Source organism: Chaetura pelagica, unplaced genomic scaffold (assembly GCF_000747805.2).
Source record: "Chaetura pelagica isolate M959 unplaced genomic scaffold, ChaPel_1.0 scaffold278, whole genome shotgun sequence".
In the NCBI taxonomy this organism is placed as follows: Eukaryota; Metazoa; Chordata; class Aves; order Apodiformes; family Apodidae; genus Chaetura; species Chaetura pelagica.
In genome coordinates this window covers 3828881-3856374 of record NW_009954497.1, presented here as the reverse complement: position 1 = coordinate 3856374, position 27494 = coordinate 3828881, and the positions used below count along the sequence as shown (strand labels likewise).

The following is a 27494-nucleotide window of genomic DNA, read 5'->3' as shown; positions in this document are numbered from 1 at the left end:
GAGAGGCAAAGAGAGAGAGGGAGAGAGAAAAAGAATAAGAGAGAGAAAAGAAGGTTTGTAAATATGTATGCACAACCATTTTATGCAATTCGATGTGTGATATGCTCCAGGAATCCCCCTATCCCCAGGATGGCAGAGACAGGACTTAAAAAGCTGGAGAGCCACTGGGCTGATTTAGCCATTTTCTCTGGCACTAAACTGCTGCTAAGTATTATATTATACAGAATTAAAGATCAATTTAGTGTGACTCAAACTTCAACCATAATACTGCAGAAGTAAATGTCTTTAGTCAGCCTATACTTTAGTGTTGCTGCAAATAATACCAAGGTAACATTATTATACTGCACACACTCATCAGACTATGTTCTGAGGAACAGGTATTATTAAACTAGAAAGGAAACACAGATCTCAGGAGTTTTAAATTAGACTTCAAACATTGTCAAAATAGGAAGTTAAACAACATCAACAGTTAGTGGAAATAAATTATGATGCCATTTAGCTGAACAGCAGTGCAACACTGAGTGTATACACTACAACCACACACTGGTGGAAAAACAAAAAATACTTCACAGAGAGAGGAACAAGACTGACTTCTCTCTCTCTCTCTCTCTCTTTTTCTTTCTCTCTTTCTTTCTAAACCTCAGTGGTTCCTCAGATGGGGGCATTAAATCTTGCAATGGCCAGTTTTTCTGAGGCATTACCTCAGAAGTTCGTAATACTGGTAGCATTTCCCTGGTAAGTGTCATATCAATCTGTCATGAAAATTTAGGATCAACAGATTTAGTCTGAACTCGGCAGATGCTATGCAGCCTTCTAGATACAGCTGTCAATGCACCACTTTTCTGCTTCCTATTATGCTGTTTGCAGGTATGACCTTCTATAGTGTATATTTTATCACATTATAGGCTGAGTTGGGACTGCAGATCTGTTATACCAAGTGAATGTAACCTTAGCAATGATGTTCAGGGTTAAATGTTATTGATAAGTCCTCCCGGCATGCTTATACACTGGGCAAGATGGCTAAGTTCAGACTCAAGTCCGCTTTTTAGTTTGAGGTGGCATGGAAAAACTGGTATTTGGTGATTACAAGGAAAAAAACAATGATCACTTCACTTGTGAAGATCTAAGCATAGTTTGTTATTCTTCCATCAGTTTCTTACCAATATACAACCACACTATGGAAAACTTAGAAGGACAAAATTTCAACTGAGGAAGTCAGAGGGAGGTGTTTCCATTATCATCACAGGATGAAAGGCATGTTTCTTCACACATTTCATACTCTCGTTAGTCTACAACTAGTCAGAAAAACAGACCCCGGTGCACTTCAGGGAGTACTGGGTTCTGCCCAACCCATCACTGAGCTAGCTTTCCATCTTCAGATAAGCAGATCAACGAACAGTTGCATCCCTATCTCTTCAAAATTTCTCTGGCTTTATGCATATTTCTGTGAACAAGAATTTTTGCTTAACAGAGCAGATAGCAATGTTATCTGATAATCAGTTTTAATCCTTTTAAAAATTAAGTGACATTGTAGCAGCCAGCAAAGTAAAAGGATAAAACCCTAAAATCAAAAAATGTGGATTTTATTGATACAAAGAAAACATGCTAAATTACTCTGGAGGCTGGGAGAATATAAACAAGCAGCAGCAGAACAGGAGTTCATAGCAGTCAGACATAAGATTCCCCTGAGGCCCCTCAGGGTCCACGGGTGAGCAGAGCACAGGGGAAGGATGTCAGGCTGGGCCACAGCATGCAGCAACCAGATAGACTCTGAGACCCACAAGGCAACCCACAAAGATTGCTGCCCTTTAGAAAGTCTTACAAGGAGGGCCACTGAGATGCTCCTTCTCATGCAGAATCAGGAGAACGCAGCAGTGATACCCTCTTTTCTTTCTGTATCTCACAATTATGAAGAAGAAAAGGGCACACTCTGTTTCTGGTCGTCCAAATTGTATATATGCCAACCAGCCTGCCAATGCATACAAGACAGCTGCTAAAGGCATGCAGAACTCACAGGTTGGTGTCTTCTCCGCTGAAGACATAAATTTAAGTCTCTCTCCCTACACCAGGGCTGGTTTTAATGAAACTCAAGGAAATATAATTGTCTTTGAGATTTCTACTCCTTTATCAAATGTAATTGAAACTGACCAACACATTAAAAAGTTACTCAAAAGTGAGTGATTGCAAAACTTTGTAAGCACTTTTTTCATAGGCCAACAAGAAAATCAGAACAATCTGAAGAATATTTTAAAATAAAATACATGTAAACCATAGTAATTCCCATCTACATTAAGTTTTTACAAATACTGATATTGTTAACCTCAAGGATTCAGAAATCTCAGTAAGATCCACATCCCTCAAAAAACTCCTTACTTAGTAATAGGGATTATTTTTAATTGTGTCTCACAGTAATAACAGCATGCAAGTTTCTTGCTCTCAAACTTGTTCTGTGCAAGAGGGATTCAAAACTTTCGAACTGCTAGAAACAAAGTTCAGAGCAGATGATCTTCCAGTTTAAACTTAGGAAAATTATGACCAAGCACAAGAGTTAGTAGCACTAAACTATCAAGTTTAAATGACTGGACAATGCATGCTTAAACCACTTCTTTCAGACATCAGCTATACAATTTCCTTTTTCCTCAAAAGCTGAAGAAATCTGCAGTCATTTCATCCAACATTGCAATAACAGAGTACAAGTCCATTAGATTTATTGCATTTATCTCAATAAATCTGAAGTTGACTTAGAAAAAATTTAAATTATGTAATATACCTTACAATGCACTTCTTCTTGTTTCAAACCTGGATTGCACTATCTTCCTGCCCAGTGAACTCTCTCAATGCTTTAGCACACTCTAGATTATAAGAAACTGGAAGAAGGCATGCAGAATGTGTACACATACTTTTTTGGAACTCTTGTTTTTTGAAGATACACAAATATTTCTATCAAAGTCAGTTACCATTTAAAAAAATGATATACCTTATGTATTAGATATTGATTATTCCATTAAAAAATATTAAATATTAAAACTGTAACCATCCTTACCTTTGCAATGATGACTTCTTTTTTCAAAATCTTCATAGCATAGTATTTCCCACTAGCCTTCTCTCGGACCAGGATAACTTTGCCAAATGTGCCTTTGCCCAGTAGCTTTAAATAGTCAAAATCATTCATTGTCTATAAGGAGCAAAGAACAAGATTAGCAAGACTTGTGCTACCCAGTTCCAATATGCAAAGGAGTGTTCCCACATACAAGCAAATGCTGTTACCAATACAAGAAGTTTACAAAAATTGGCACACTTCCACAATTAAGTGGCACACAAGGATGTGGCACATCAGTGGGTTTTGCGAACACCAATCCTGTACTGATGGCTTTTGTGATACCTACATGATCCTCTCTGTAATATTACAGACTCTACAAACACCCTGAATTAAAGGTGAACTTTGAATTTGATTACAACTGCACCATTTTTACACTGCTCTGAAAAAAAAGAGGTGGCAAGTTTTCCTCCTTCTTGTGACTTCATTAGAGTGCCCATTCAAGCATTCAGTATCACCCTAGTTCTGCAGGTTAAACATGGTACACCCAAGAGCTGGCTCCAGCAACAGACAATTTAAGTCTAGTAGGTTTACCAGATCACCTGGACCATCACATATGCAAAGAATCTGACCAGATGATACCAGATCCCAAAGCAGTTTAGCCACTTCCATGAGCATAATGCTCAAGTCACTAATCATCTTAGTTCTGCAGGTTCATTTCATAAGCATGTAGCCTATGGTCTACGCATTAGATGCAAAAATGAGGATATATAAAAAACAGCACAATACTGAGAATCCAGTGACTGCCCAAGGTCACCTTGGACCAACTGCAGGGTTTCTTTAGGCAACTCAGGGCCAATCACTGGCTTCCACTGCGTGCTTCCAGAGCACATCTTTCAGCATGCTGTGTTACAGGTTTGGCTGCTGCACCATGTAAGCACACACAGATCATTAAGGCACCCAGGAACCTTGAAGAAAACAGTTAAAAGCTCTGAAAGACAACAAATCCACCTATTCTTGTTATAGTGCTCTCCTGCGGTATCGATAACTTTCCTTCTCTCGTCAATAACAGACCTCAAAACATTTGAAGAGTAATTATATTACAAGTCTCCATTTTGCTAAATTAAACATATTTTTTATCCTGTTACATGTGAGAAAAAGATCATGACCTATCTTTCATCTTCCTAGTGTCTCTTCTTATCATTAGTTCCAGCCTCAGGCGGTTTTCTTGAACACTATTATTCCAGATAAACTTCTACTTTTGGCTTCCATAATGGAATTACTTATCCCTACCAGAAACACATCTAACAGTGCCTATATGTGTCCCAAGCATTCAAACTGCAGAGCTATGGGGCATATCTCTAGTGTGCAATCACAAATAGTAGCAGCAACGTATCTTCTCTTTTGTGAGAAAGAATAAAGGGCGAAATTCCCTTCAAAAATTATTTATTCCTTTAAACTCAAGCACATGATACTATTATTGTGCATCTAAAGTTGCTGATGACAAACTGAAAATAATTTAGGCAATTGCTCACTCAGAGTCAGTTTGGAAACTGCTCACATAACGGGCAGAACTGAAGTTCCATCAAACACATTAATGCTATAATGCCTTAGCTTTTAAGAGTTCAACCTGGGACTTATAAACTGCAACTCTCCAACAGACTATTTAAGGTAACACCTGGGGTAGCTGGATATTTCAAAGCTTTATTAAAGGCAAGATGTTTTGCAAAAATCCATTTTGCAGCTGTATCAGCAAGAATGAAACCTTTTTCCCATGTAATGGCTGACTGGCAGCTTCTAAGCAAACTAACCTGGGTAAATTCCATTCTTTGATCACATGTAAACATAGTTACAACATTTTGCAGTGACAAATCTTGTTTTGCTACCAAAACCACCTCACTTCAGAAAGAACAAAACCACATTCACATTTGTGCCAGTAAGAAATATGAGTAACAGAGATTTCAAAGGCTCAGTATACTCTTTATGAAAGAAAACTCACTTTACACAAGTTGAGTGATCACAGACAAATCCTGAAATGGTCAGCTTTTCCAAAAACTAGTATAATGTGTTACAAGTAGTGATGTGTGATGTAGCATGTAAAGTTTTGATCCAAACACTATTTGGCTATTAGTACTTAATCAACTAAAGGTAAGACTTCTAAAATTTCACAGTCAGTACTTTGGAAGTCAGCATATTTACTCTGAGTCCTGTGATGACCATGAGGCACAAACTACTGCCTTTCTGCTTATAGAGTGAAAACTGATAAAAGCACGTGAAAAATACAAAATGCATTTGAAACACAATTCAGGCAGAAGATGAGTATTTCAGAGCAGAATCCTCTGTACCTTCAGTCAAAAGCAACTGCATTCCCCAACAATTTAAAACTTCTGACAGTCAAAGATTTATGGCATCATAAGCAGCCTCAAGGTGGTAACTTCTTCCCATACTTCTGATCTTTTTTAGAAGCCTGGACCATCAGAGGCTGAATAAAACCTGCTAAGATAAGCAGCCCTTTGCCCGCACACAGAAGAAGGATCTTGGATTGACTACTCACAGACATGGGTTTTATGCTAAGGGCAGCAAGCCAGTAAAATTGAAAGACATATTCGCCCAAAATTTGCTTACATAATGTTCATCAAAGCAATCATGAATCTAGCTGCAAGCTCAGAGAAAACAAGTTTAAAAATATATGCATACTTAAAAAAGGAAGGTAATAGGTTTGCAAGATTTTGAGGTATGGCTTATCAGCAAGTTACAGCAGTAGAGCTAGCACTAAGCTACCTCTAAGAATTAAGCTTCCTGATGCTCTCATTCTTTAGAACCTTAGCAGAAGGCTTAGAGATGGTACAAAGTGCAGGGTAACTCAAAAAGTCTGCCAAAGAACACAAGACCTTGGGAGATAAAAACACAGATGTCATAGTTAAGGGTGTACTGAAAACTGGTGGAAAAATGGAAATACTTCCTATGATTGAAGGATGTTGGTAAGCAAGTTTGGAGGCCCCCTAAGATTGGATTCTTTCTTTTATATCATTTCCCCACCTGCTTCATTCCTACTGAACTCTGAGGACTGAATCTTTTTCCTCATTACATATTTTTTTTGTTTCCTCTAAAAATCTATTGATTACTCATCCTGCTCCCTGCAAAATGAATTTGTGAAGAAAGGAAAAGCAATGAAGCTACAGGAAACTGCAGTATCCAAAGAACCATATGATATTGAGCCTTCTGTAAAGCCTATTGATTCCCTTATGGATGATCTGTTCAAAAGAATACACCCTACTACAGGTGATGCAAATTCCTATCGAACCAATTTTTTAAGATTCCTGATTTGCACAAAGATTTTACTACTTGGAACTTTCATCTCACTTCATCAGGAAGAAACTCTACGTATAAGGAACAGTATTGCAACAAATAAAAGCAGTTCACTAAAAATTTTCAGTCCTCTGAATTTTAGTGATGCTATTACTGTAAAACTTAAGTGGCACATTGACACCAATAAGACAGGTTGCCAAAAAAACAAGAATTAAAAAAAAAAAAAAGTGCTTTTGGTTCTTCCAGTTAATCTGGCCAGAGACTTGGCTGTCATGTCTGTTCAGATCAAGTTCCACATCCTAAAGACTGTTTTCTTTGCAAACCTTTTGCTACCTTTTTAGAGAAGAACATGCCCACTCCTCTCTGTCTTGTTTCTTAATCTGATTACGCTCTTCTACTCATATGTATACCATCTGGTGCATGCACAAGTAAAATTCACTGGGCTTAGATGTAAAATCAGGTGACAAAACAAGCTTGTAGGACGCATTTTGCAAAAAAACCCTGAAGTGAAAAGAACTCCAACACCCAAAAAAGCAATAAAAACGCATTAAGTCATTATAATTGAAATGGTTCTGATTATATTAGCAACTACAAAAGCTTAAATAGAAGCTTTCAGAAACATTTCTACAAAACAGATATGGTTCTAAAAAATACATTTTCCCAAGTTCAATTAACACAGAGGGAGTAGTGACAACTCCACAACATTATGGTCACTTAATATTTTTTATTACAAAAAACTTCTGAGAACTTTTTGCCTGAGTCTTCCAACAGTCAGCAATCTGCAGTGGGATTTTGAGTTTTGGCAAAAAAAAATACCCTTACTGTCATCAGTATGCTCTTCACTGGCTACAAAAACTCCATTCTGTTCTATTACCATGTGTTGAATATCAGCATTTTCCATGTCACCTTTGCTTTGTAGAGCTTGCTTTTGGCTTATTGCCAAAGCCATTAAAATATTCTGCAGCACCACACATGCACTTATTTCCCAACATTGTATTTCAGCATTTCTTAAAGCATAACCAGCAAGACAGAAAAAAAAGTCTTCCTCCTTCTCCTGTTCCCACAACCCCTTTTGTTGTATAGGAAAATGCACTACAGTGTGAACAAGGAAAGTATACATTCCAGATCAACTACTTATATTAGAAAGCCTTAATTTTGACACTTTGAAAATGCTTGGCTTTATGCAGTGGGTTTGTACTCCAGAGGATATACAGGCTTGGAAAAACGCTCAGATACTGACTAAAGCAAACCCAAATCCCTTTCCACCTAATCACACTGCCCGTTAGAAAGACTGACACATCTCAAACGCTGCCTCTGTCTTGCTGTCACTTACATATTTAACCCTGGAGCCCAGACATTAAACATCTATGCTGCAAGGCTAAAAGCTCAATGCCAACCTGACAATGTACGATGACTGTGTTGTTACAGCTGCATATAAATAGTTTTTACCTTTTTCTTAAGTGGAAAAGGTTGAAAATTTGTATACAACGAAACAGCATGAAAAAACGTTTGTACTGCAAACTCAAGTTCTGAAAAGTTAGGACAGAACTAAGATTTCCTATCACACCTTTGTTATACTCATAAGGACAGAGTTTTCAGCCACTGATTTTTCTATTACTCTCACTTCATGTAGTGCAATGAACAAAACATGCTCTATGCTCTATGAACTATTTTCATTTTTCATCATTCAGAGGCATTTAGTTACATTAGCTATAAGACTGTTTTGTTCTGTCAGCCGACTTCCACTACTGGTTTCACTTCTAGCTAGAAAGAATGAACCCAGTCCTACAGAAACAGCTTATTATTTCTCATGCAATTTCAATGCATTTCTTGAGTTCTCTCAATTCTGTATAATAAATGAGAGACACCCATTTAAATGATCCATTCTTTAAGCATTTTGTACTTAAGGAAATACAAGGTAAAATAGAAACATAAAATAATAAGCAAATTATTCTGTGGCACTGAATCTTTAAAATGTGCTCTTAGTTGTGTTTTTATCCTGTTGTCTCTGGCGATGAAACTACAAATGTACATATTCCCACTTAGAGCAAACCTGTGAAGGACTGCAAAAAAATAAACCATTATTTTCTCTAACTTCATTGAAAACTAAAGCAGTTATTTTCACAGATATCAAAAAACAAGGTCATTAAAAGCCAAATGCTGCTAGCCTGCCTCATGCAAATTATCTAATTTGTACTGGTTATTACTTGCATGAAAAAGGGGGCAAATCTGCTTGTCTAAAGAAAATACTTTATTACCAGACTTCTAAAAGGATAAACAAACAAAAAAGGAAAGACCAAAATAATGTTCAAACAATGACCAGAATGTTAACATACGCCTGAACAGGTGAACTTTGTTTTTCAGAAGTGCTGCATCAGACAGCATAACAAATAAATAAAACTAGAACAGTTCAGTTTTATTGAAATACAACAAATAAGTGCTTTTTGTGCACATGGACTATGTAAGTACTTTCAATACACTTAAATTTATGTGGAAACACTGTTCCCTGTACATTGTTTCACACAACTAGACCAAAAGTTATTTATGCATCAGTCTTGTCAGTTATTTTTTTAATGTTGTTACCTTTCTTTTATGATGGGTTGTTGAAGCATCCATCTCTTCTTCTCCTATATTGTCTATCTGTGAAGTTGGACTACAGCTCATCCTCTCCTCTTCTTGCCTCTGAAGTCTGTCAGCTACAGCCTGGATTGCTTCTGTCCATTCTTCCCTATCATAAACAAACCAACATCTCTATTAGAAACTCATAACATATATCCAAATAAATGGTTTATAATGCTTTTTACATGCTACATTGCTTCAATGTTCAATTTTCATGTTACACAGCAGAAGACTCATAATTTCATCACTTCAATTTCCTTCCAAATTCCGTATTATGTTAAAGGTGGTGAAGTTCACCAGCATCAAAAAGAATCACTGCATGACTAATTTACAGGATAACCAGTGTCTGATTTTGTAAACATTTTAAGAGTGAAAACTTGAAAACACTTGCTCCAGGTATAATACAGCTCAGAACATAGAATGTCTTCTCCTATGCGATATTATCTGGTAATAACTTGCTATTTTAAGAGACTTCTGGGGATTCCTCCTCCCTGTGTGACATTCTCACAAAAAATAAATAAGATTTATTAAACCACACCATGCATTCAACTCTTTGTCTCCTCTTAAAACTCAACTTGTTGGCTAATTCCAAGTTTCCCTGAGAAAGAGGCCCTCAAAGAATTAAATTCCTAAAAGTGTCATAAAAAACAGTGGCTGCATGGAGGGGAAGACCCAAATAAGGGTTTCCATGGAGCAACAAGCAGAGGCAGGTAAGCCTGTGGCTATTCTGTGCACTGACTAACCTGCATAGATCCACCAGCCAGCCCATCAGCACACCACAGCCCCATTACATGGGCAATACACCTACTGCTATTTGCTCAGCCAGCAAGGGATACAGGAAAAGGCTGGCAGTGCTACTGAATGCAGCAAGGGGTACTATGCTGCATACATAGAAGAAAGGTAAGGTGGAGAAACAGTATAAATCTAGGCAATTATACTAATGGAAGGGGAAAAAACAGAAAAAGCAAAGTTGTTAGTTATGAATTGATACAAACAATAAGGCCAAATCACAGCATTAGTCTCAGCAGGACAGATGCTTACAGTGGTAACACCCAGTGCATCTAGGCAGCAACACAGTACAGCACACTTTAGCAAGGTACACCATCCTCTATCTCCTACATGCTTTTGGTGCATAAAAAAAAAACAACAACTAATTCTTAAGAGTTTGTGTGTGTTTACTGAAAGAAGAAAAATTAATAAGCAAACATAAAATGCATTGTAACAAACATATTGCTTTCTGTACCAAAAAAAAGAAGCACATTAGATGGAGTAAAGGAAAATTTAAGACAGCAAGGTTGGAAAATACTTCAATGCAGGCTTCCATTGTTCAAAATGTAACACTTAAGAAACATATCATGGCATAGTTTTAGCTTATTTGAACAATCATCCTACCTACTTGCAGGCAACTCTTATGCTAGCTATAAGCTCAGGTATTTTACAGGAGCTGACTTATAAATTCTTCAAACAACTGTTCAGATGTACTCAGAATGTCACAGTTTCAAGTGCTGACCACTGTGCAATCCCAGCAGAGACTGTGCTGAGGCTTCCACATACAGAACACAGAAAGCAAATCAGAAGTCAAATTCTCACCGTTCCTCTGGAGTGTCTACGTGGAATGTCCTCTCTATGACAGTGGTCCATTGAAGACATCTGATAATGAATGTGTTTGGCTTTGGTCGCTCTGTTTTCATCAGCTGACATTCTAGAAAAATACATGACATTGCCTCTCTTATACATTGCCAGTTAACAGGTGACAAGCAAATAACATTATTTTGATAAAACACATATAGCTTATGTACACCTATCCAGCATGTATTGAGCACATATTAGGAAATACAGAATAGTACTATAACCACTGGTTTGAACAAAAGGTAGCAAGCAAAAATCATAAGGTAAAGATAGCAGTCACAGGAATTGATGGAACTTGCATTGTTGCCAATACAGAGTGTGATTCCATTTGCAAACTAGGTCTGTGTCATCAGGGTAAGAAGAGTATTAGATCAGGGATTGCTCTAGTATGCCAAGGTAACAGCAGTAGCCACAGGCACATTTTTCCATCTGTACCTGGCAAGAGGAGTATGACATTTTCACTTCAATGGTAACCATGCCACAATTACCTATGGTACTGTCACTTCAGGATTAGGTTTATTGCAAAATATCCTATCTGACAAAATTCAGATATTGAAACTACTACAACTAGTAAACATAGAATAACCCTCCATGCACACCCAGTGGGGCTGCCCCAGGGTATTATTTAGTTGTCTTTGTGTCCCAGGGCAGAACCAAGTCAACATATGCTATTTCTTGAAAGTATTTCTCTAAACTATTTCTACAATCTCTAAGAAGCAGGAATTTCAAAATCTCTGCCAGCAAACTATTCTGTCCAACTATAAAGGAAAGAAATTATTTTCATAGTTGAAATATTTTTACTAGTACTTAATGCAACTGTTCCTATAATTTAAGCATATTGTTTCTTACCCTATTGACTAATTTCTTCTATCTTCTCAGCAGCTATCCCTGTTAGACATTTGAACACTGTATCCCTCGTCAGTCTTCTCTGGCCTAAATCAGTTCAACCAATCTGTTCTCACAGGTTGTGCTTTCAGATCCAAGATCTTCCCTGTCACACAATTCTAGACATACAGTAGACTGCCTATTACTCCCTTGTCATAAGACCACAAAGCCAGTAATTCAGGCAATGATTCAGTGAGGCTGTGTTTTACAGTGTAGCATACTGCACTATACAGAACATCTGCAAAACACTGACCTACTAGAACTCTTCATTCATGCAAATATATTTAAACTTCTTTGTGAAGTTAAGGTTACTCTGTCAAAAGCGTAATTTATTTTCCTGCAGCGACCACAAAATAGACAAAGATCCTATCTTATGTTCTGGAATGCTGTCACTTGCTCAAAGCTGATTCAGATCAAATGTGTGAATTAAAATTATTTATCAGGTTGACAAATCAAGCAATAATGAATACAGCAACAGAATTCCTGTTCACTTAGGATTCACTGTAGATTCCTTTGGTAAAGCTATCACCTACCAGTTGACCCACACCTTTTGCTGATGTAGTTAACTATTCTTTAGCAGAAAACCCTGCACTTATTCCTGGTGAATTGTATTTTATTTACTACAGTTAATTCAGCGCTTTACAAGAATTCATGTTACATGACATGTACCACTTCACAAGCCATGCTGTTTATTCACAGAAATAAATTATATTACTTTGATGTATTTTTTATTCACAAATTCAGGGTCCTGAAACTTCAACTGTCATGCACAATTTTAAAGGAATAGATTTTAAATATTTTCTAAGGGACTGTATCTAAACACCCAACACACAGAAGTACCCTCTACCCTGTTTTTACCTTCTCTCTTATGCTTTTGTTACTGGTGCTAATTGTACAAGATGCATACTCATAGCTGACCTTCTGAAATGAAGCTGCATACTGAAAATATATTAAAGCAATTCTCTATAATATTACTAGCTCATAATGAGCTTATTAAGGCCCTAGTTGAAGGGATTGCTTTGTATGCCTGAACACCTCAACTATTTGGGACACGATTATCTAAGAAATGGCCTCTGTCTCCAGGCCATACAAAGCCACAGCAAACATCAGCAGACTTATTTGTACTCGAATATCCTTAACGTAGGCATTAAAGAACAAGTATCAGGGGGCTCTTTCTGAGAACACCTTAACTTAAGAACTTTCATGCATACTGCAATTTTTTATTAGAAAAAGAAAAGAAGAGTGGAAAGTGGATACATCTGTTGATAGGATTTTTTCCTGCAGCTTAGCAGAACACCTCAGAAGCTTGACATACACATATATAAAAACACAAAAGAGGAATTAAGTAAATTTTGCGCTACACAGGTGTGTATTCCTTAATTCACAAACCTATACATTTACCATACACCTATAAATTTTAATTAAGTCAGACTGCTCACTGGTCAAGGACATTTAACAATCCTGTGTACACTCTGGAAACTCAAAAGAGAAACAGTAACCCAGCCTCACTGCTTTTATAAACTCAGGTAGGTGTTGGATGGTATGATGGACATCCTCAATGTTTAGAGGAAAGAGCTACAGCAGGATGGCCACAGGAAAGGGGAATTTAACACAAAAAGCTCGAAGAGAAACAAGGATGGCAGAAGCAATTTATGGGAACTTGGAGAGTATGATAAAGTTGCATTACTTAGGATACTTAACCAGGCTTGTAGCTGGGTGCAAATATTACTCATGAGATCAAAGAAATCCCCATCTTCAGGGATACAATTGAAGGCCAAGTTATGATTACAATAATGGTTAAGTCTAGGGTTAGCAGGCTATTTATTTCCTCAACTTCATCAGCTTTAGTTCTAAAGAATGTGTGGGGCTACGTTTATAACAGAAGAGACTAGAAGCATTGTCTGCTCTAAGATTATCTCATTTTACTCCTGACAAAAAAAATTTTCTTTGCTGGGTGTCTGCCTAAAGCTGCACACTGCTGGAAACACTACTTTTTGGAGACGAGACTTAAAACTTGGCAAATCAAGACCTTTGATATCCTTTTAGTATTCCTGCGAAATGCAAAGCATCTGGCCACACTACATGTGGGAGGGATTAGAGTGTAGTGGAAGGAGGGTAAAAAACTACAATAACAATTACTAAAGCATAAAATCATTTAAAATCTATGTATGTGGTATAATGCAGAGGCTACAGCTATCTCCTGCCTCTACACCTGCTAAATGCAAAGTTCCTTCTCCTATATTCATAAAGCCTCATCCTATTCCTCAGATAATACGAAAAAGAAACTACCTTGTTAAGGCAAAATCCAATACAGAAAGACAACATACAGCAAGTTATTAACAGAAGAGATGTTGGGAAAAAAAGACTAGGGAATAAGGGGAGAAGAGTGGAAAAAGGGACAGGAAAAAGACAGGAACCTGTGTGAGAAAGAAAAACTTGAGGGATAGCTAGAGTATACCTAAATTAGAGTAGTTAATTTAGGATGAAGGCAAAACAAGCTGCCAGGGACACAAAAATGATGTGATTGTGTTAGGACAATCTGAAATAGAGGAGGTACAGAGTCAAACCTGCAGAAAAATCTGTACCAATTAAAAAGCATATCCTCTCCATTCCCTGCAATGGAGCCAAAGATTTTTTATTTCACCACTCACTTTCTGATTGCAAATACATACAAAAAAGCATCAATTAAAATGGTATTAAGTTTGCCAACTCAAGCACACAAAAATTGGTACTAACAGTATTAAGCCTGCCTATGACCAAATGCTATGTATAATATCATCTTTACCTATAAATACAGTACATCTTATAGTGTAATATATATAAGCTTGCACATTACGTAAATCTAGATATAATAAATAGATGTATTATTACCTATATTAATTTTTCAGACAGTCCTCAAAGTGATGATGTGCATTATTAAAAAGAACAAAACATATGGATGCATATACTAGGTTATTCTGTAGATATCAAGAGCATTTATTCTGAGTTTTCATTACAGATTATTAATTAGATGCAATAAAAAACACCTTAGCATTTTAAAATGGTGCTGAAAACATAAAAAAAAAAAAAAAGCCAGTCCACTCTCACTGAAGAATGCTATAGAAAAATAAAATCTAGCAAAACTTAATGAGCTTTTAAAATGTTTTAAGTGGCTAAACATTCCATTTCCTTATGGAAAGTTAACATTTAATATGCTCATATCACTCCCTTTTGAAGAAAGAGTCCCAGAAAGAAGTAGAGGACCATTGCATTTCTAAAAGTAGCATGCTACCCATCCATCTCCAGTAGATAAAGGTAACTAAAATCTGCTGATATTTAGTACACCCACATGCTTCACGGGCTGCTACACACAACAAACGTATGGGATAAACAACATTCCTGTAATGATAGCAACTTGTTTGTGAGTGTCTTTCACCTACAGCTAGAAAAAAGAAATCTATTAAGATGAATAAGTACTCTAATACACAGTTACTGCTAATTATCAAAATATTTTTCTACTAATTACTGGAAAAAATGCAGTAGTTTTAGACAGAGAAAATAGTTTGGAAACTACAAGAGCACAGAACAAGTGAAACTGGCTACTGTGAGTTGGCTCCCAACACTGGAGTGATATTTGGGTCATTACCAAGAGTAGAGAAAACTCTAGCATAATGTCTTCAAGTTTTCTACTATACATAAACATATGTAATTAAAGGGCTGAATCTCAACTCAAAACAGTTGGAAGTCTAAATTACCATTCAAAAAGATGAGTAAGCCAGTAAACAGACAGACTCAACTTTGTGTTCTTGTATGCTAGCCATCTACAACTTGGAATTATACATTTTCATCCTAAAGCTTTCTGTCTTGCTGAGATTAAACACCGGTCATGAGAATTTTCCCCCTTAATATTAGAGAGAATGAAAAACCTTGGGGGAAAACACTTGTTCAAAGCAGCAAAATACAAAATCAGTAACAGATACTGACAACTCTGTTCCAACAAGTCTGTAGCACTCGTATGGCCATTTTTTGATCTATACAGAAAACTGAAAAAATTAACTAAAACTGGTATAAAAATATGTCATGGATGTTTCTCAAGTACTGAACTTCTCTTTTTAAAACAAAAAGTGTTGGATACATACATACCAGAGGTTAACTTTCATCTCCATATCCACTAACAATCTAAAATGTTAGACCACCTTTTTCAAATAACTGCTACTATCTAAATTAAGCACTTATGCTAGTTAAACTCTCCTGAGCAACTCTAACTACAAACTGTATTTCAAAACGTTCTGTTTACTTTACACCATTCTGAACCACAGATGACAAAGTTTGCTTGAAGCTGTAATTACTCTGCAAAGCTGGGAAGCCAATTAGAGGGCCTGAAACCTGCCAGTTCCAAAAAAAAAAAAGGCAAAAAAAAAGCACAGATCATCTGTTCAGATTTTATTAAAAAGTTTAAAGTTTTAATTCTATAACTTTAACCATATAATCACCAGTGTTCTTTTCCTAAATACATTGATTCAGAATAAAAAACACAAAGAACACTAATGCTATTTTAATATTTCATAAATGGAAGCTATCAATTTCAGTAGAATTTGTTAATATGGCTAGACAAGAATACCAAACATACAAGCAGCCATAAAAAATAGCAGTAAAAAATGAACAGAAGGTTGCAAATTTGGGAAATTATTTCTAATACAGGCTGAGTTTTAGCGCAAAATACAACTTTCTGTGATCATCATAAGATAAAAAAGAAATTGTATTGAACCACTGTTTGCATTGTTTAGAACATACGCACTTTTAAATATATACAGAAAGTGCTATCTATATACAGGTATCTATACCTACAGCTATCTGCATTACAATTTAACATTCATTTCTTATTCTTCCCTTTGCCTTTCCTTCACAAGATAAACACTCTTGTCCAAATCTTTGCCTATTCAGTTGTTACTCCCGTTTTTTAATTTCTCATATCAAAATTTAATGAACACACTGCTTACAACTACCTTTTTCCATCAATGTTACTCTGCAATCCAAATCCACACTTTTCTCTGATGACCTTTTTTGTTAGACAAGTAGCAGACATGGAGCAAAACTAATACACCATTTTCCCATATATATAAAACACTATGGCTCTTAGATATTTGTACAAATCTATGTGTTTACACACACCCTACTCCCTAGGGGAAACCTACGTTTCCTAGGCTTTCCAAAAGGCTCCATTCATTCTCACTGCATTTTATCTGTGGGGAGTACGACTGCTAAAAATAAGTTTAGTTACACAGAGATTTAAGTGAACAGTTTAATATCCCTTTTTGGTCCCAACAAATGTATTTTCCCCTAAAAATGTCATCTCCAAAACTGCTAAACAGGCCACTGTTCTCCACTGCCACGTTGATGATACGGTTTTCTCTTTGCATTCCTCATTTCTTACCAGCTCTACCACATCAAATATAGGTAGCTTTTCAACACAATCTGTCTCCACAGCCTACCCTCATTCTTGGTATCACTCTTTATTCTGTATCAAAATGCCACCCATCCTTCTACTGTTCCAATTTCAGCAATATTTCTCAAAAGCCTTTCTAATTTCTCTCAGTTTGCCATACTGGTTCTCTTTTAAATCCTCCTTAAAATTCTCCTTCACCACCTCTTCAAAAGAAGAGGGTTTTTGAAAGAGGGAGAGAGAAAAGAAGGGAGAAGTGAGTAAAAATCTAACCTTGACAATAGATTACTTGTTGATGTGCTGACACCACTGCTGGTACTACAGACTAATACTGTCGCATTGTTTTCTCATACTCCCCCCATCTGTTTGCATCCATCTGCTGTCCCTTGTTTTATATTTGGAATTTTAGTATTTTGGAGCAAGGAATGACTTTTTGTTCTGTATGGGTAGAAATCCCACTTCTGTGGGGCTTGGCTTACATGCACTTTGAAAGTAAAACAACATATATGACTGCATAATATGAACACAAAAAAAAAAAAATATTTCTTGAAGCTGAAAATTACCATCCTTGATGCACTTTTTATCATGCTGGAGAGCCTCTTATTTCCAATATTCAAAAAAGTACAGAAGTAGCATGTCTTTCTGTCATTCCAACTCGTTTGCTCTTCATGAAAAGGAGGACAATGAAAATAAGAGATTTCTGCAATTTCTGCACTGCTGTGTTTTTCCTGGGACTTAGTATGTTTTCTGAGAAGATAGTAAAATTACACATCCTTCTCTGTCTTTCATACAAACATCTCAATACTATTTATGTAACTGGGTGTATCACAGCAGCATAAAAACTATGACCTGGCTTTAAACTTCAACTTTGACCTACCATGCTCATAACAGACCCTATTTACAGCTAACTGGAAATCACAGTATGTTATACTGGTGTCTAAGAAAGCACTGTCCATTAAAATGGAAGGATGAGACCAAGGAACTGGTTTTCATTCAGGACTCAAGCCAACAACTGAATCCAAAATTCTATGTCTAGTAACAGAATATCAACTATACAACCTAGAAATTATTCATGAAGTAATATGAAAGCCTCTCAAAGGAAATGACTGGTCCAGTTTTCCAGAAAGCTAAACATTTCCTCATCCAACACGGGCAGTTAGAATTTCCATAGATAACACAGTATGCATACATTGCCTTTTTCTCCCCACAAGTATTCTCAGTGTTGAATGAACATTATTTATCCAACTGCACCACTATTATTTTGGCATGAAATCTATCATGCAATTATCAGTATCTACAGTTACATGCTTACCTATGGGTCATACCATCCAGTGATAGGCAATCAAAAAAAATAGGACTTTAAACTCAAATCTCAATGAAAAGTTAATTGTGGCATTGCACACAAGGTCAATGCCAAAGTGTGTTGATGTATAATTTAATCTCACTTAAAAGACGTATATATACTTTTCTAGCCACTTCTTTAGAGAGTCTACAGAATTCTTTATAGCCCTAATATAATTCCCCTGAATTCTTTCAATTTCATATGTTTTGAAGATTTTAAAATTCCCAAAATAATAAAACCTTGTATCAGGCCCACTGAAAGATTAAGACTAGGAAAAAGTACCACAGCTACTCCATTTAGAATAGTTAAGGTTCATCAATAATAATTTCTGCAGAAAAAATAAAGGAAAACACGTTATAACATATTACTTTCTCATAATACCTAGAATTCGCTTTTTCTTTTTAAAGACAAGAAAAAGGGTAGCTGTACCACAAAGTGCTTAGAAAGATCTTATCACATCTTTTAAGATATTATAGAAATTCTAGGTGACATCATTTTTGGCCATAGCTCAAAGGCCACTGTGAAGTACAGCTTTTCCCAATCATTCCCTGTGTAAAGATCAAAATTAAGGCAAAGGGCCAATTCTCAGAGATGCATCTTCTCAGATGTGCTATGTGATTACCTACATACACATTGCATATGTGGGAAGTATTCTTTTAACAGTAAGGCCACAAATGCTCCTTAAGTAGAATGGAAGCAACTGCCTCTTCTTGACCGCTCTTCTTGCTCCATTAATCATAACTATCAAAGACCAAGCTGGTTTACACAAAGCAGTGTTGATTCTACTTGGGCAAAGCCAGACCAGTAAAAAACAGTGTTATGAAGCCATGCTGGTTTTGGGAAGGGGCACTGAGGGTATACATCCTGTCACCCAGAGTACTAGTTTTGTTCCAAAGAAGTGTAATGGAGTTTTAAAAGCGAGGCCATTTTTTTCAGACATTTTTCAGTCTGTGCAAAAAAGTCACAGTAATTGAATCCAAATTATTTTTAAACTGATTCTGACTGCACAAATGCCTAAGCAAAAGACATTTACATTAACATGTTTTAGTTTGCAGCTGAAGTGGGCTAGGAATGCACACCAACTCAGTCCATCAGGAGTATGTCTTCAAGCTACAATAGCTTGATTACTTGCAACTGCTTGCCTCTACCTGAAAAGAGCTAAACTTATTTTGATGCAGCCAATTCAGGTATGCTCACACTTCTGAATTTGTCTCTGAAAAGTAGTATCAACTGGTTTTAAGTTTCCACAAAGAATTTCCCACTACTGTAATTTTTACATGTATTCTTAGATACTACAGCACGACTTTTTATGAGTCCAAGTGTCAGGGGATGAGCACCAAGGAAGTAAAAGCATACTTCAAATACACAGCTCTCTGAACTCCCATGTTAAAAAATAACTCTGGTATAAAATAAGCTGGCTCCAAATGAGAGAAACCAGAGTGATTCCTACACGCTGTCTGGTGTCATGAGATCTGGCTGATTCACTCACTCCTGCAACCTTGCGGCAGCTCCGCAGATGCAGTGCAGGGTGCTCATCGCCGGCTTGTGCATGTGTCTGAAGAGCAGCCGCGCTGGATGCAAAGCCCCAGCCCAGGACACCCAGAGGCCAGTCCCATAATTCCCTGACAGAGCTCAGCTCCATCCAGCCCCACTCCACCACACTCTTCAGTCAACTCTGATCTTCAGGCATACTTCAGGTCCAGGATGATAGATCACCCACGCCCATCTCAGGCCCACACGGTTCCCCTCCACTCTGGGCAGCCAGCAATGGGCCCAAGTGAGATCACACTGCCTCAGGTTCTCTCTAGGTAAAGCCTGTACCTGTTTACATGCTCACTTCCCAACACCTTCTCCCCACTGTCCTGGTTTGAGCCAGGATGAAGCCAATATTCCTTTTATTGATTTTTTTTTTTCCTTCAGTAAGCTTTCTTTTAACTAGCAACAATGTGTTCTGCTAGGCTGATAAGACAGAAGAATGTTTTCGTAACTGTTGAGGCTTCAAGGTTGCACCTTCACTCTGCCAGCTCAGACACTATGGGGAGATCTGTGATCCCCCCCGTAGGAGGCTGAGTTAGACAGACAGCAAAATTGGCCAGAGATATTCCGTTCCATGTATCTACGTAAGCTCAGAGAAAGGTCAGAGATCACAGAAGACACCTTCCTTCCTGCTTCTTCTTCCCTTCTGTTCCATCTATGGCCAGTGTCCGGGGAGGACTCCATCCATCCATCAACGTTGACCCTTAGGCTCAAGCTTTCCTGACCCTCATCACTCTGTGCTTTCTCCAGCAGCAGCTCCGGGATTCCTCGGGACTCTTCCCAGTTCAGGGAAGTGCTGTGGGAGTTGCTGGGGGTGGGGGGAGGCGAGAGGCTTTTGCCCATACCTGAATATATCTGTATATAATCATATATATTTTCTTGTATCATTCATTAGTGTTTTAATTAAAGCTGTGTAGTTTAGTTTTCAATCCAGCCAAGTCTCTCTCTTTTTCTCTCTCTCCTTCCCTACCTGGGTGGGGAGGAGAGGGGATAGAGAGCATTGTTGTCGGACCTGAGTCAAACAGTGACACCCACATTTCCTCACAGACCATCCCAAGGAAAAGGGAGGGCCTCTGAGCATGCCTTCCCATGGCAAAACACCTGATGAGAAAGGATTTATTAACAGAGACATTTTTAGCACTGGAAGCCCCCTTAGCAGGATGTAAAATCACTTCATTCTCCGCAGCCTTCCTGTCATTCCTAACGGAGTACACAGATGACGTAAGACCAAGGAGAGAGCACTGTTCAGGTGTAGAACTTTAAAGTTACCTTGGAAGACACCAGAGAGCCACTCTGTGGAAAAAATTATACTATGCATAGGGAAGAGCCTTTTCAAAAAATAAGCCTTGTGTCACAGGAGTGGAAGGCAGCAGACGCTGATGAGAAAGTATCTGTATGATTGAAGCATCTAGTTTGACAGAGCTGGATATAGAAAAGTTATAAACTACAGAATAAGTATCATACAAAGCAGTGCTGTGCAAACTTTCCAGTGTTCAACAGCACTACGAAAATAATACCACAGCCTTGGCCTTTTCTGCTTAAATAACAAGCTGTAAGCAAGAGCCAAAGATGTCTATCATTTGGAGAGCAAAACGTAGACTGAGACCACACTCTCACTTTACAGATAGCTACAAAGATTACGTGAAGATAGGACTGTAAAGACATATCTGTAAGTCCCTGCCAACCTAATCAAGATGGTATTAACAGTGATCTCACACTCCATCTGCCTGGCTAGTAATTTATGAAAAACGTACTTCACTATCACAGGAAAAATATGTTGCAGTGCTTGTGGCCTGAAACCTACTGCAGCAGCCCAGGAACTGTTGGATCAGAGGCCCTGAAACCAGTTCTTGACATTTACCAGGTATTGCCAGTAAGATATGATTCATTCATACAGTGAAGTTGTTTGTTTGCTTGCCCTACTGACTATCTCTTTTTTAGAGAGATAAAATAGCTGACCAAAACCTTACAGTCTTTTGCTTTTAAAGTATCATACCATACTGCTTTCTATTTTCAGCTTTTACATGCAGCATGTAATTTTGCTCTTCTTACTCAAAATCAAATGTAATCCATTTAATTAAAACCAAGTTAAAAACTGGAATCTTCTCCAAATATTCTGAATCTAGGAAACGTCTGGCTTTTCATCCTGTGAATTCCACATAGGTGCTTCACCCAATTTTATGGGACTCTTCTTATGAGTGAAAATTCTCCCTATTTTTTGCACTGATCAGCAATTATTTCTGATCACGTCACTCCTTTTCCTGCCAGAAAAACAGATAAACTCATCTTGCTTACCAAAACTGCATTTCTTCAATTAATATTGCATCCCTGTTTCTTTAGCTTACATTGCCTGGGAATCAGACCTATGGGGCTAGCTAGCTGCAGAAAGGACTCTTTTTTGTGTGTTGGGGGTCTTGGGGGTAAAGGTAGTGATGGTGTCAGTTTGGAAAACAATATGAAATCTTCCAGTTTCCATCAAGGCAAAGTTCAGGGGCAGCATTCTTCCATCATAATTACCTAAGATGACCTCTAGGAATCAGAAAAAAAAAACAAACACAACAAACCACCAGTATCAACACACTGGACTTAATTGATAATTACACATTTTTTCACTTAGCGTCACTACTGTTTGGATCACTTTTCTAGTTGTTGAAGCAAAGGAAGATTAGACATGCAATGAAGAGCATGGTAAAGCAGGACAAAATCCCTACTGTAGTTCTACAACTGTAGTTCTACAAATGTTCTTTCTGCTGCTCATGGGGGAAAAGTATCTAGGAAACTACTAATCGCTATAAATCAGTAGGTTAGGATATTCAGATCAATAACTAAGCAGTAATGGCCTACAATCTAGTCAATTCCTACTCACGTGAATGACCTAAAGACATCACTGCTTTCATGCTGAAGAGCACCAAGGTGGACAAGACATAGGCTTGGAGCACAATACTATTTTCCTACCAAATAAAATACCCAGATTACCTCACATTCAGAGACTGATTGAATCTCAAAGACAGTTTTAACAGGAAAAGAAGTAAATTCTGTCTCAGTAGCATTTGTTCCATCTTCAGCAACACAGATGAACGGAACCCTTTCCCTAAGTACACATGCTCTTGTGGCTCCAATACTCCTCTATAAAACTAAACACTGCCATTTATTGCATTGCACTACATTAACACAATTTTGTAAGAAACTGGGTACATTTTAGAGTGTTCCTTTGAATGTTTTAGCTATGATACCCAGAACTTATTATTCAAGGAGATTTTTTTGCCCCCTTTGTTTTGCTCCTCTAATACTTTCATTTCTGCTCAGAAACACTCTTCTACCCAACTCATTTTGCCAGATCAGAAAAACTTGAGATTTGTCTGTTAAGAAACATTTGTGGAAAACAAAAAAACAAAATGTCTTCACTTTATCCAACAGATACACACTTTGTAGCTTTGCTAATATATGCAAATTGTCTGATTGCTTGAAATTACTGATTAAGCAGACTGGAGAGCTGATTACCTGATTATCCAAGGGAAAAATAATTTAGCATGATTTTGTGCCATTTGACAGTCTAGATAATTTTCTAATTAATTTGAGTTTCAAGTAATTCAGAGATATAGTGAAAAGAGAAAAGAGGTCAACGATCTGATTAAAGGTAAGCATTCCAGGAATTTTCTTCTTACAACAGTCATTTGTCAAATGTTACCATTAGTTACAAACACTTCAGACACACACACTCACGAACAAGAACTCAGATATCCAAAAATAATTTAAAACTAACCCAGGGTAAAATTTCAATGCTCTTCTAAAGATGACCCGTAGAGCTGGACGTAAGATTCATGGTGCACTAATCTGACACACGGCATCAAAATTCCAGTGCTACCAGTAATTCTGAACTACACATGAAGAAATAAGTAACAGATATTTTGTCAATATGCTGAGTGAATAATAAATACTAGACATACATACTTGCCACTGAAAAGTTGTTGAGTGGATATGGCAGATCCACATCCTGGGGCTTCTCCTTATAGCCTATGAAAGAGCCATCTGTCTTTAGCAGGAAATATCTTGGCCGCCAATTTTTTATATATTCTCCTAAACAAGAAAAAAAAATACATTAGTACTCAAGAAAAAAAACTATGATATTAAAAAATGTTACATATAATCAGTGACTAACATTAATTACACCAAAATCTTTTCAGACATTTTCAATTTACAGAGAAACCTTAACTCTCTCCAAAAGAAGAGAAAATGGAATTGCAGTGTTAAGCCTGGACTGTACAATGATGCCTCTGGAAAAAGAAGCTACAAGCACTGGAAAATAATATTACGTAATACTAAATTTTAATCACACTATACTCTTCAAAATCTTACAACTTTAAATCTCCTAAGTTTGAAATTTGCTGCAGGCAAAAATAAGCCCTACAGCTTGACATTTAATGACAAATCTAAACTACTATAATGTAGAACATTTATCCTGCTGAGTCAAAGCAAAAAATATTAATTTCCTCATTACATACACTAAGCAAATACAAGAAAATTGGGGGTAAGGGAGAACCTAGACAAATTATACTTAACAAATATATCTGAAAGCAAAAGGAATTTAAAAAAATAAAGCAGAAGCTAATTATCTTTTAAACCCACCATCTTCACCTTCTACCCATCCCAGTCTGAGCAGAATTCTGCTAGCAATGAGGTACTCGGGACCAGAAACACACAGAACAGGTCAGCAAAGACCTAATTAATGCCACTTATTTGCAATTTAAGGGTGAACAATCTCTTCAATAGCATTATCCTTTATGCACCAAAATCTCAGCAACAATTTCATTCTCAAAGTGCAATTACTCAGTTAAGTAAAGGTAAGTTTAGATCTGCTAGTTTTACCTGTCTTTGATTTTTATCAGCTCTGCAAAGTAAATAACATATGTACAAGTTCTTACTGAGACTTTAAATGTCACTGTTTCATAATTATACAAGTGAACACTTTAAGAAAAATAAGTGTATGTAACAATGAAGAATTCCCAACCCTGCCTAGGACTTCTCACTGTTTGCAAAATGCTCAGAACTGAGCAGGCCAGGGATTGCACTGGTTCTGAGACCTTTAGTGCCATTCCCCACCTCAGCACCCTGTTGACTGCAGCTACTTAGCTTTTAGATAATTCAAATTGTCTAAAGTTCACATCCATCTGACACAGAGATTACTCCATTAAAAGCTAGTGCAAAAATTCATTAATGGCACCTTCACCTTTCCATCAGAGCAATCAACTGTCACTGAAATTCAACATCAGAATTGCTAATAATGCCTTGCTGAACTTGATCACAACTTGTAAGGATTCTGACGATGCCCATGGCTTAAAAATTCTAACTCAAGCCATTAACATTTCCAATTTTCAACATGTACTTAAGCAGGGAAGTGTTTCAGGGAGTAGGAGAGGAAGAGGAAAGAGTAAGAAAAATTAAGACCAGGCTACTTGTGCAGACTTGTTTCCTGGCCCTCAGTAGCAAAATTCTTCTTGCTTCTACACAGCAGCACACCTGCTGGATTTTGTTATCTGAACATTTTCATATAAGTAGAATGAAAATTGAAGAAGTCAAACTTTACTTAATTTAACTACAAAATTAACAGAGCAGATATAGTGCTAAATACATTTGTATTGAATCAGAGCTTTCTACTTCAGATCTCTGGTGCTACTTCAGCTGGTCCCCACTGACACTGCCAGTCTAAACTGATTCCTGAACCCTGATTCTGAACCCCCCAAAAAAAAGGTATAAGGTATTTGTAAGTTGGAGAAGAAATATAAGTGCAGCATGGGAAAACAAATGTGTAACTTTAATACAAACAAGCGTGAAAAACTGTATCACCATTACATGAAATATAAAGACATTTCTTGAACTAGATTTGCTGAATACCTGAAAACAAAATAATCATAGGCCCAAGAAAGGTACAACTCATATTTTAAGAACATTTAATATATGCCCTGTGACAAAATTGCTGAAAACTGCAAGGACTCAAAAGTTAAAGTCAAAACAAAATCTTACGTATCAGATCATTCAATGTAAGTTTCAAAAACATTAACATCCTAGTTGCTTTCTAAACAGACCACAAAGATAACCTTTTGAACAATTCTAATAATTTACAAGCTATTTAGTTGTAACAGTAAGTGACAGTTACGAGAGAAAGTGACTGTTACTAGGCATTTTCAATCTACCAAGATCTTAGATTTATGCAGAAGGTGAGTTTACTAAAAGGCACGCACCTAAAACTACTGAAGAAGGCTTCAAGGAGAGGATGGAGGAATACCAACATGCCTAATACAGGTCAACCACCCAAAAAATTCAGGTTTCAAAGACAGTCCTACTTCCTGTAAAGACTAAACTGGACAGGGAGAAAAGCAGGCTCTGCTCTAAGAATCAGAGCTGACAAGGTAAGCACTCTCATTAGTCAGTCCAGGGAAGAACAGAAGCCTTCACTTACATACACTCTCCAGAACTAAACCTGTAGAAAAGGAGATCATTCTAGCAAGTGCCCTCAGACACCCAGCACACACTCTGATCACTTTCTCCCTCTTTTTCTCTCAAGACAAGACTTTACATTGCATTTGGCTTCTACTGGGTACTCAAGAGTCTCTTAATCAGAAAACTGAACAGACTTTTCATCACCTACTGAGGTATGCAGCTGATGTTCTGCCTGGAGAAAAACCAGTAGAAGAGTATAACTAGTACTTCCAAATGTCTCTGAAAAGAGCTAGTGATTCTGGCCAAAAGCTAATCACAAGAAGATATAAACATAGAATGACCTGTAAGTACCAGTTTATCCACAAGGAGAGCTGTACCTCTCTCTTTGTCCTGCAAACTACAGTCAGACACAGGGTATGTATTTTAAAAGCAACTGCAAAACACAACAAATTCGTAAGGTTCCATATATTTCTCTCATAGACATATTTCACTGAAGAATGTTTTTCTGTTTCTCTTAAATGGTTCCTCAAAATCAATCACAGCCAGACTATTTTTTCAAAACATCTGCACAAACACACATACAACCACCCCCCAGTTTTGTCTTGAAATTACCAATATTCCAATTTATCATCTGCCCTTTATTTATATTGTAGTTTAATTAACAAATGGGTGAACACCTTTGAAGACTAAAGTAAACGGTGCTATCAGTGAACATTTCACTTAGCTGCTCAAGTGGTTTAATGGCTCTCAAGAGGCACTCTAGGTGCACTCTTATAACTGCATTCCTTCTACAGAACTGTTTAAAGACAGAAAAATGTTTGAGTGTATACTTCTCAATAGACATGTGCTTACCAAACTGTTTTGAAAGAGAAATCATTCATACAAAAAATACTAAAACACAGTAAAGTATTTGGAAAACAACAGTAACAAAATAAAACAAACAACAAAAAAAGTTTCACATGTCTTTTAACTTACCAGCCTGGCATTAAGGGAAAAAAAAAAAAAAAAGAAAAAAAAAAATTCCAATATGAGCAGTACTAAATTACTTTACAGATACTTTGAGTGTATGTTTATTAAATACCTCAACAGAAACAAACAACAGGAAGTTAACATTTGAAATCCATTAATTCGTATAGAAAGAAATTCCAGAGAAAGGAGAAGTCCAGGCAAGCTAACGAAACCACAAGATAACCCGACAATTTAATGAAACAGAGCTGCGGTACTTAAAAAAGCAGTGGATCTGCCATAGAGAATTAATCAGCTTGTACTCTGCTTCC

The 27494-nt window shown here is 37.1% G+C and overlaps 1 protein-coding gene across 1 annotated transcript in view; it reads right to left on the bottom strand.

Moving 5' to 3' along the window:
• The window catches only part of AKT3 (v-akt murine thymoma viral oncogene homolog 3), a 133059-nt gene that overhangs the window by 43452 nt on the left and 62113 nt on the right, over positions 1-27494 (bottom strand). The window contains exons 2-5 of the mRNA XM_010004588.1: positions 23731-23856; positions 10556-10667; positions 8930-9074; positions 3044-3175 (exon numbers count right to left, since the gene is read on the bottom strand). Of these exons, the coding sequence (XP_010002890.1) occupies positions 3044-3175; positions 8930-9074; positions 10556-10667; positions 23731-23856 (515 nt within the window). The remainder of the gene's footprint in view (positions 1-3043; positions 3176-8929; positions 9075-10555; positions 10668-23730; positions 23857-27494) is intronic.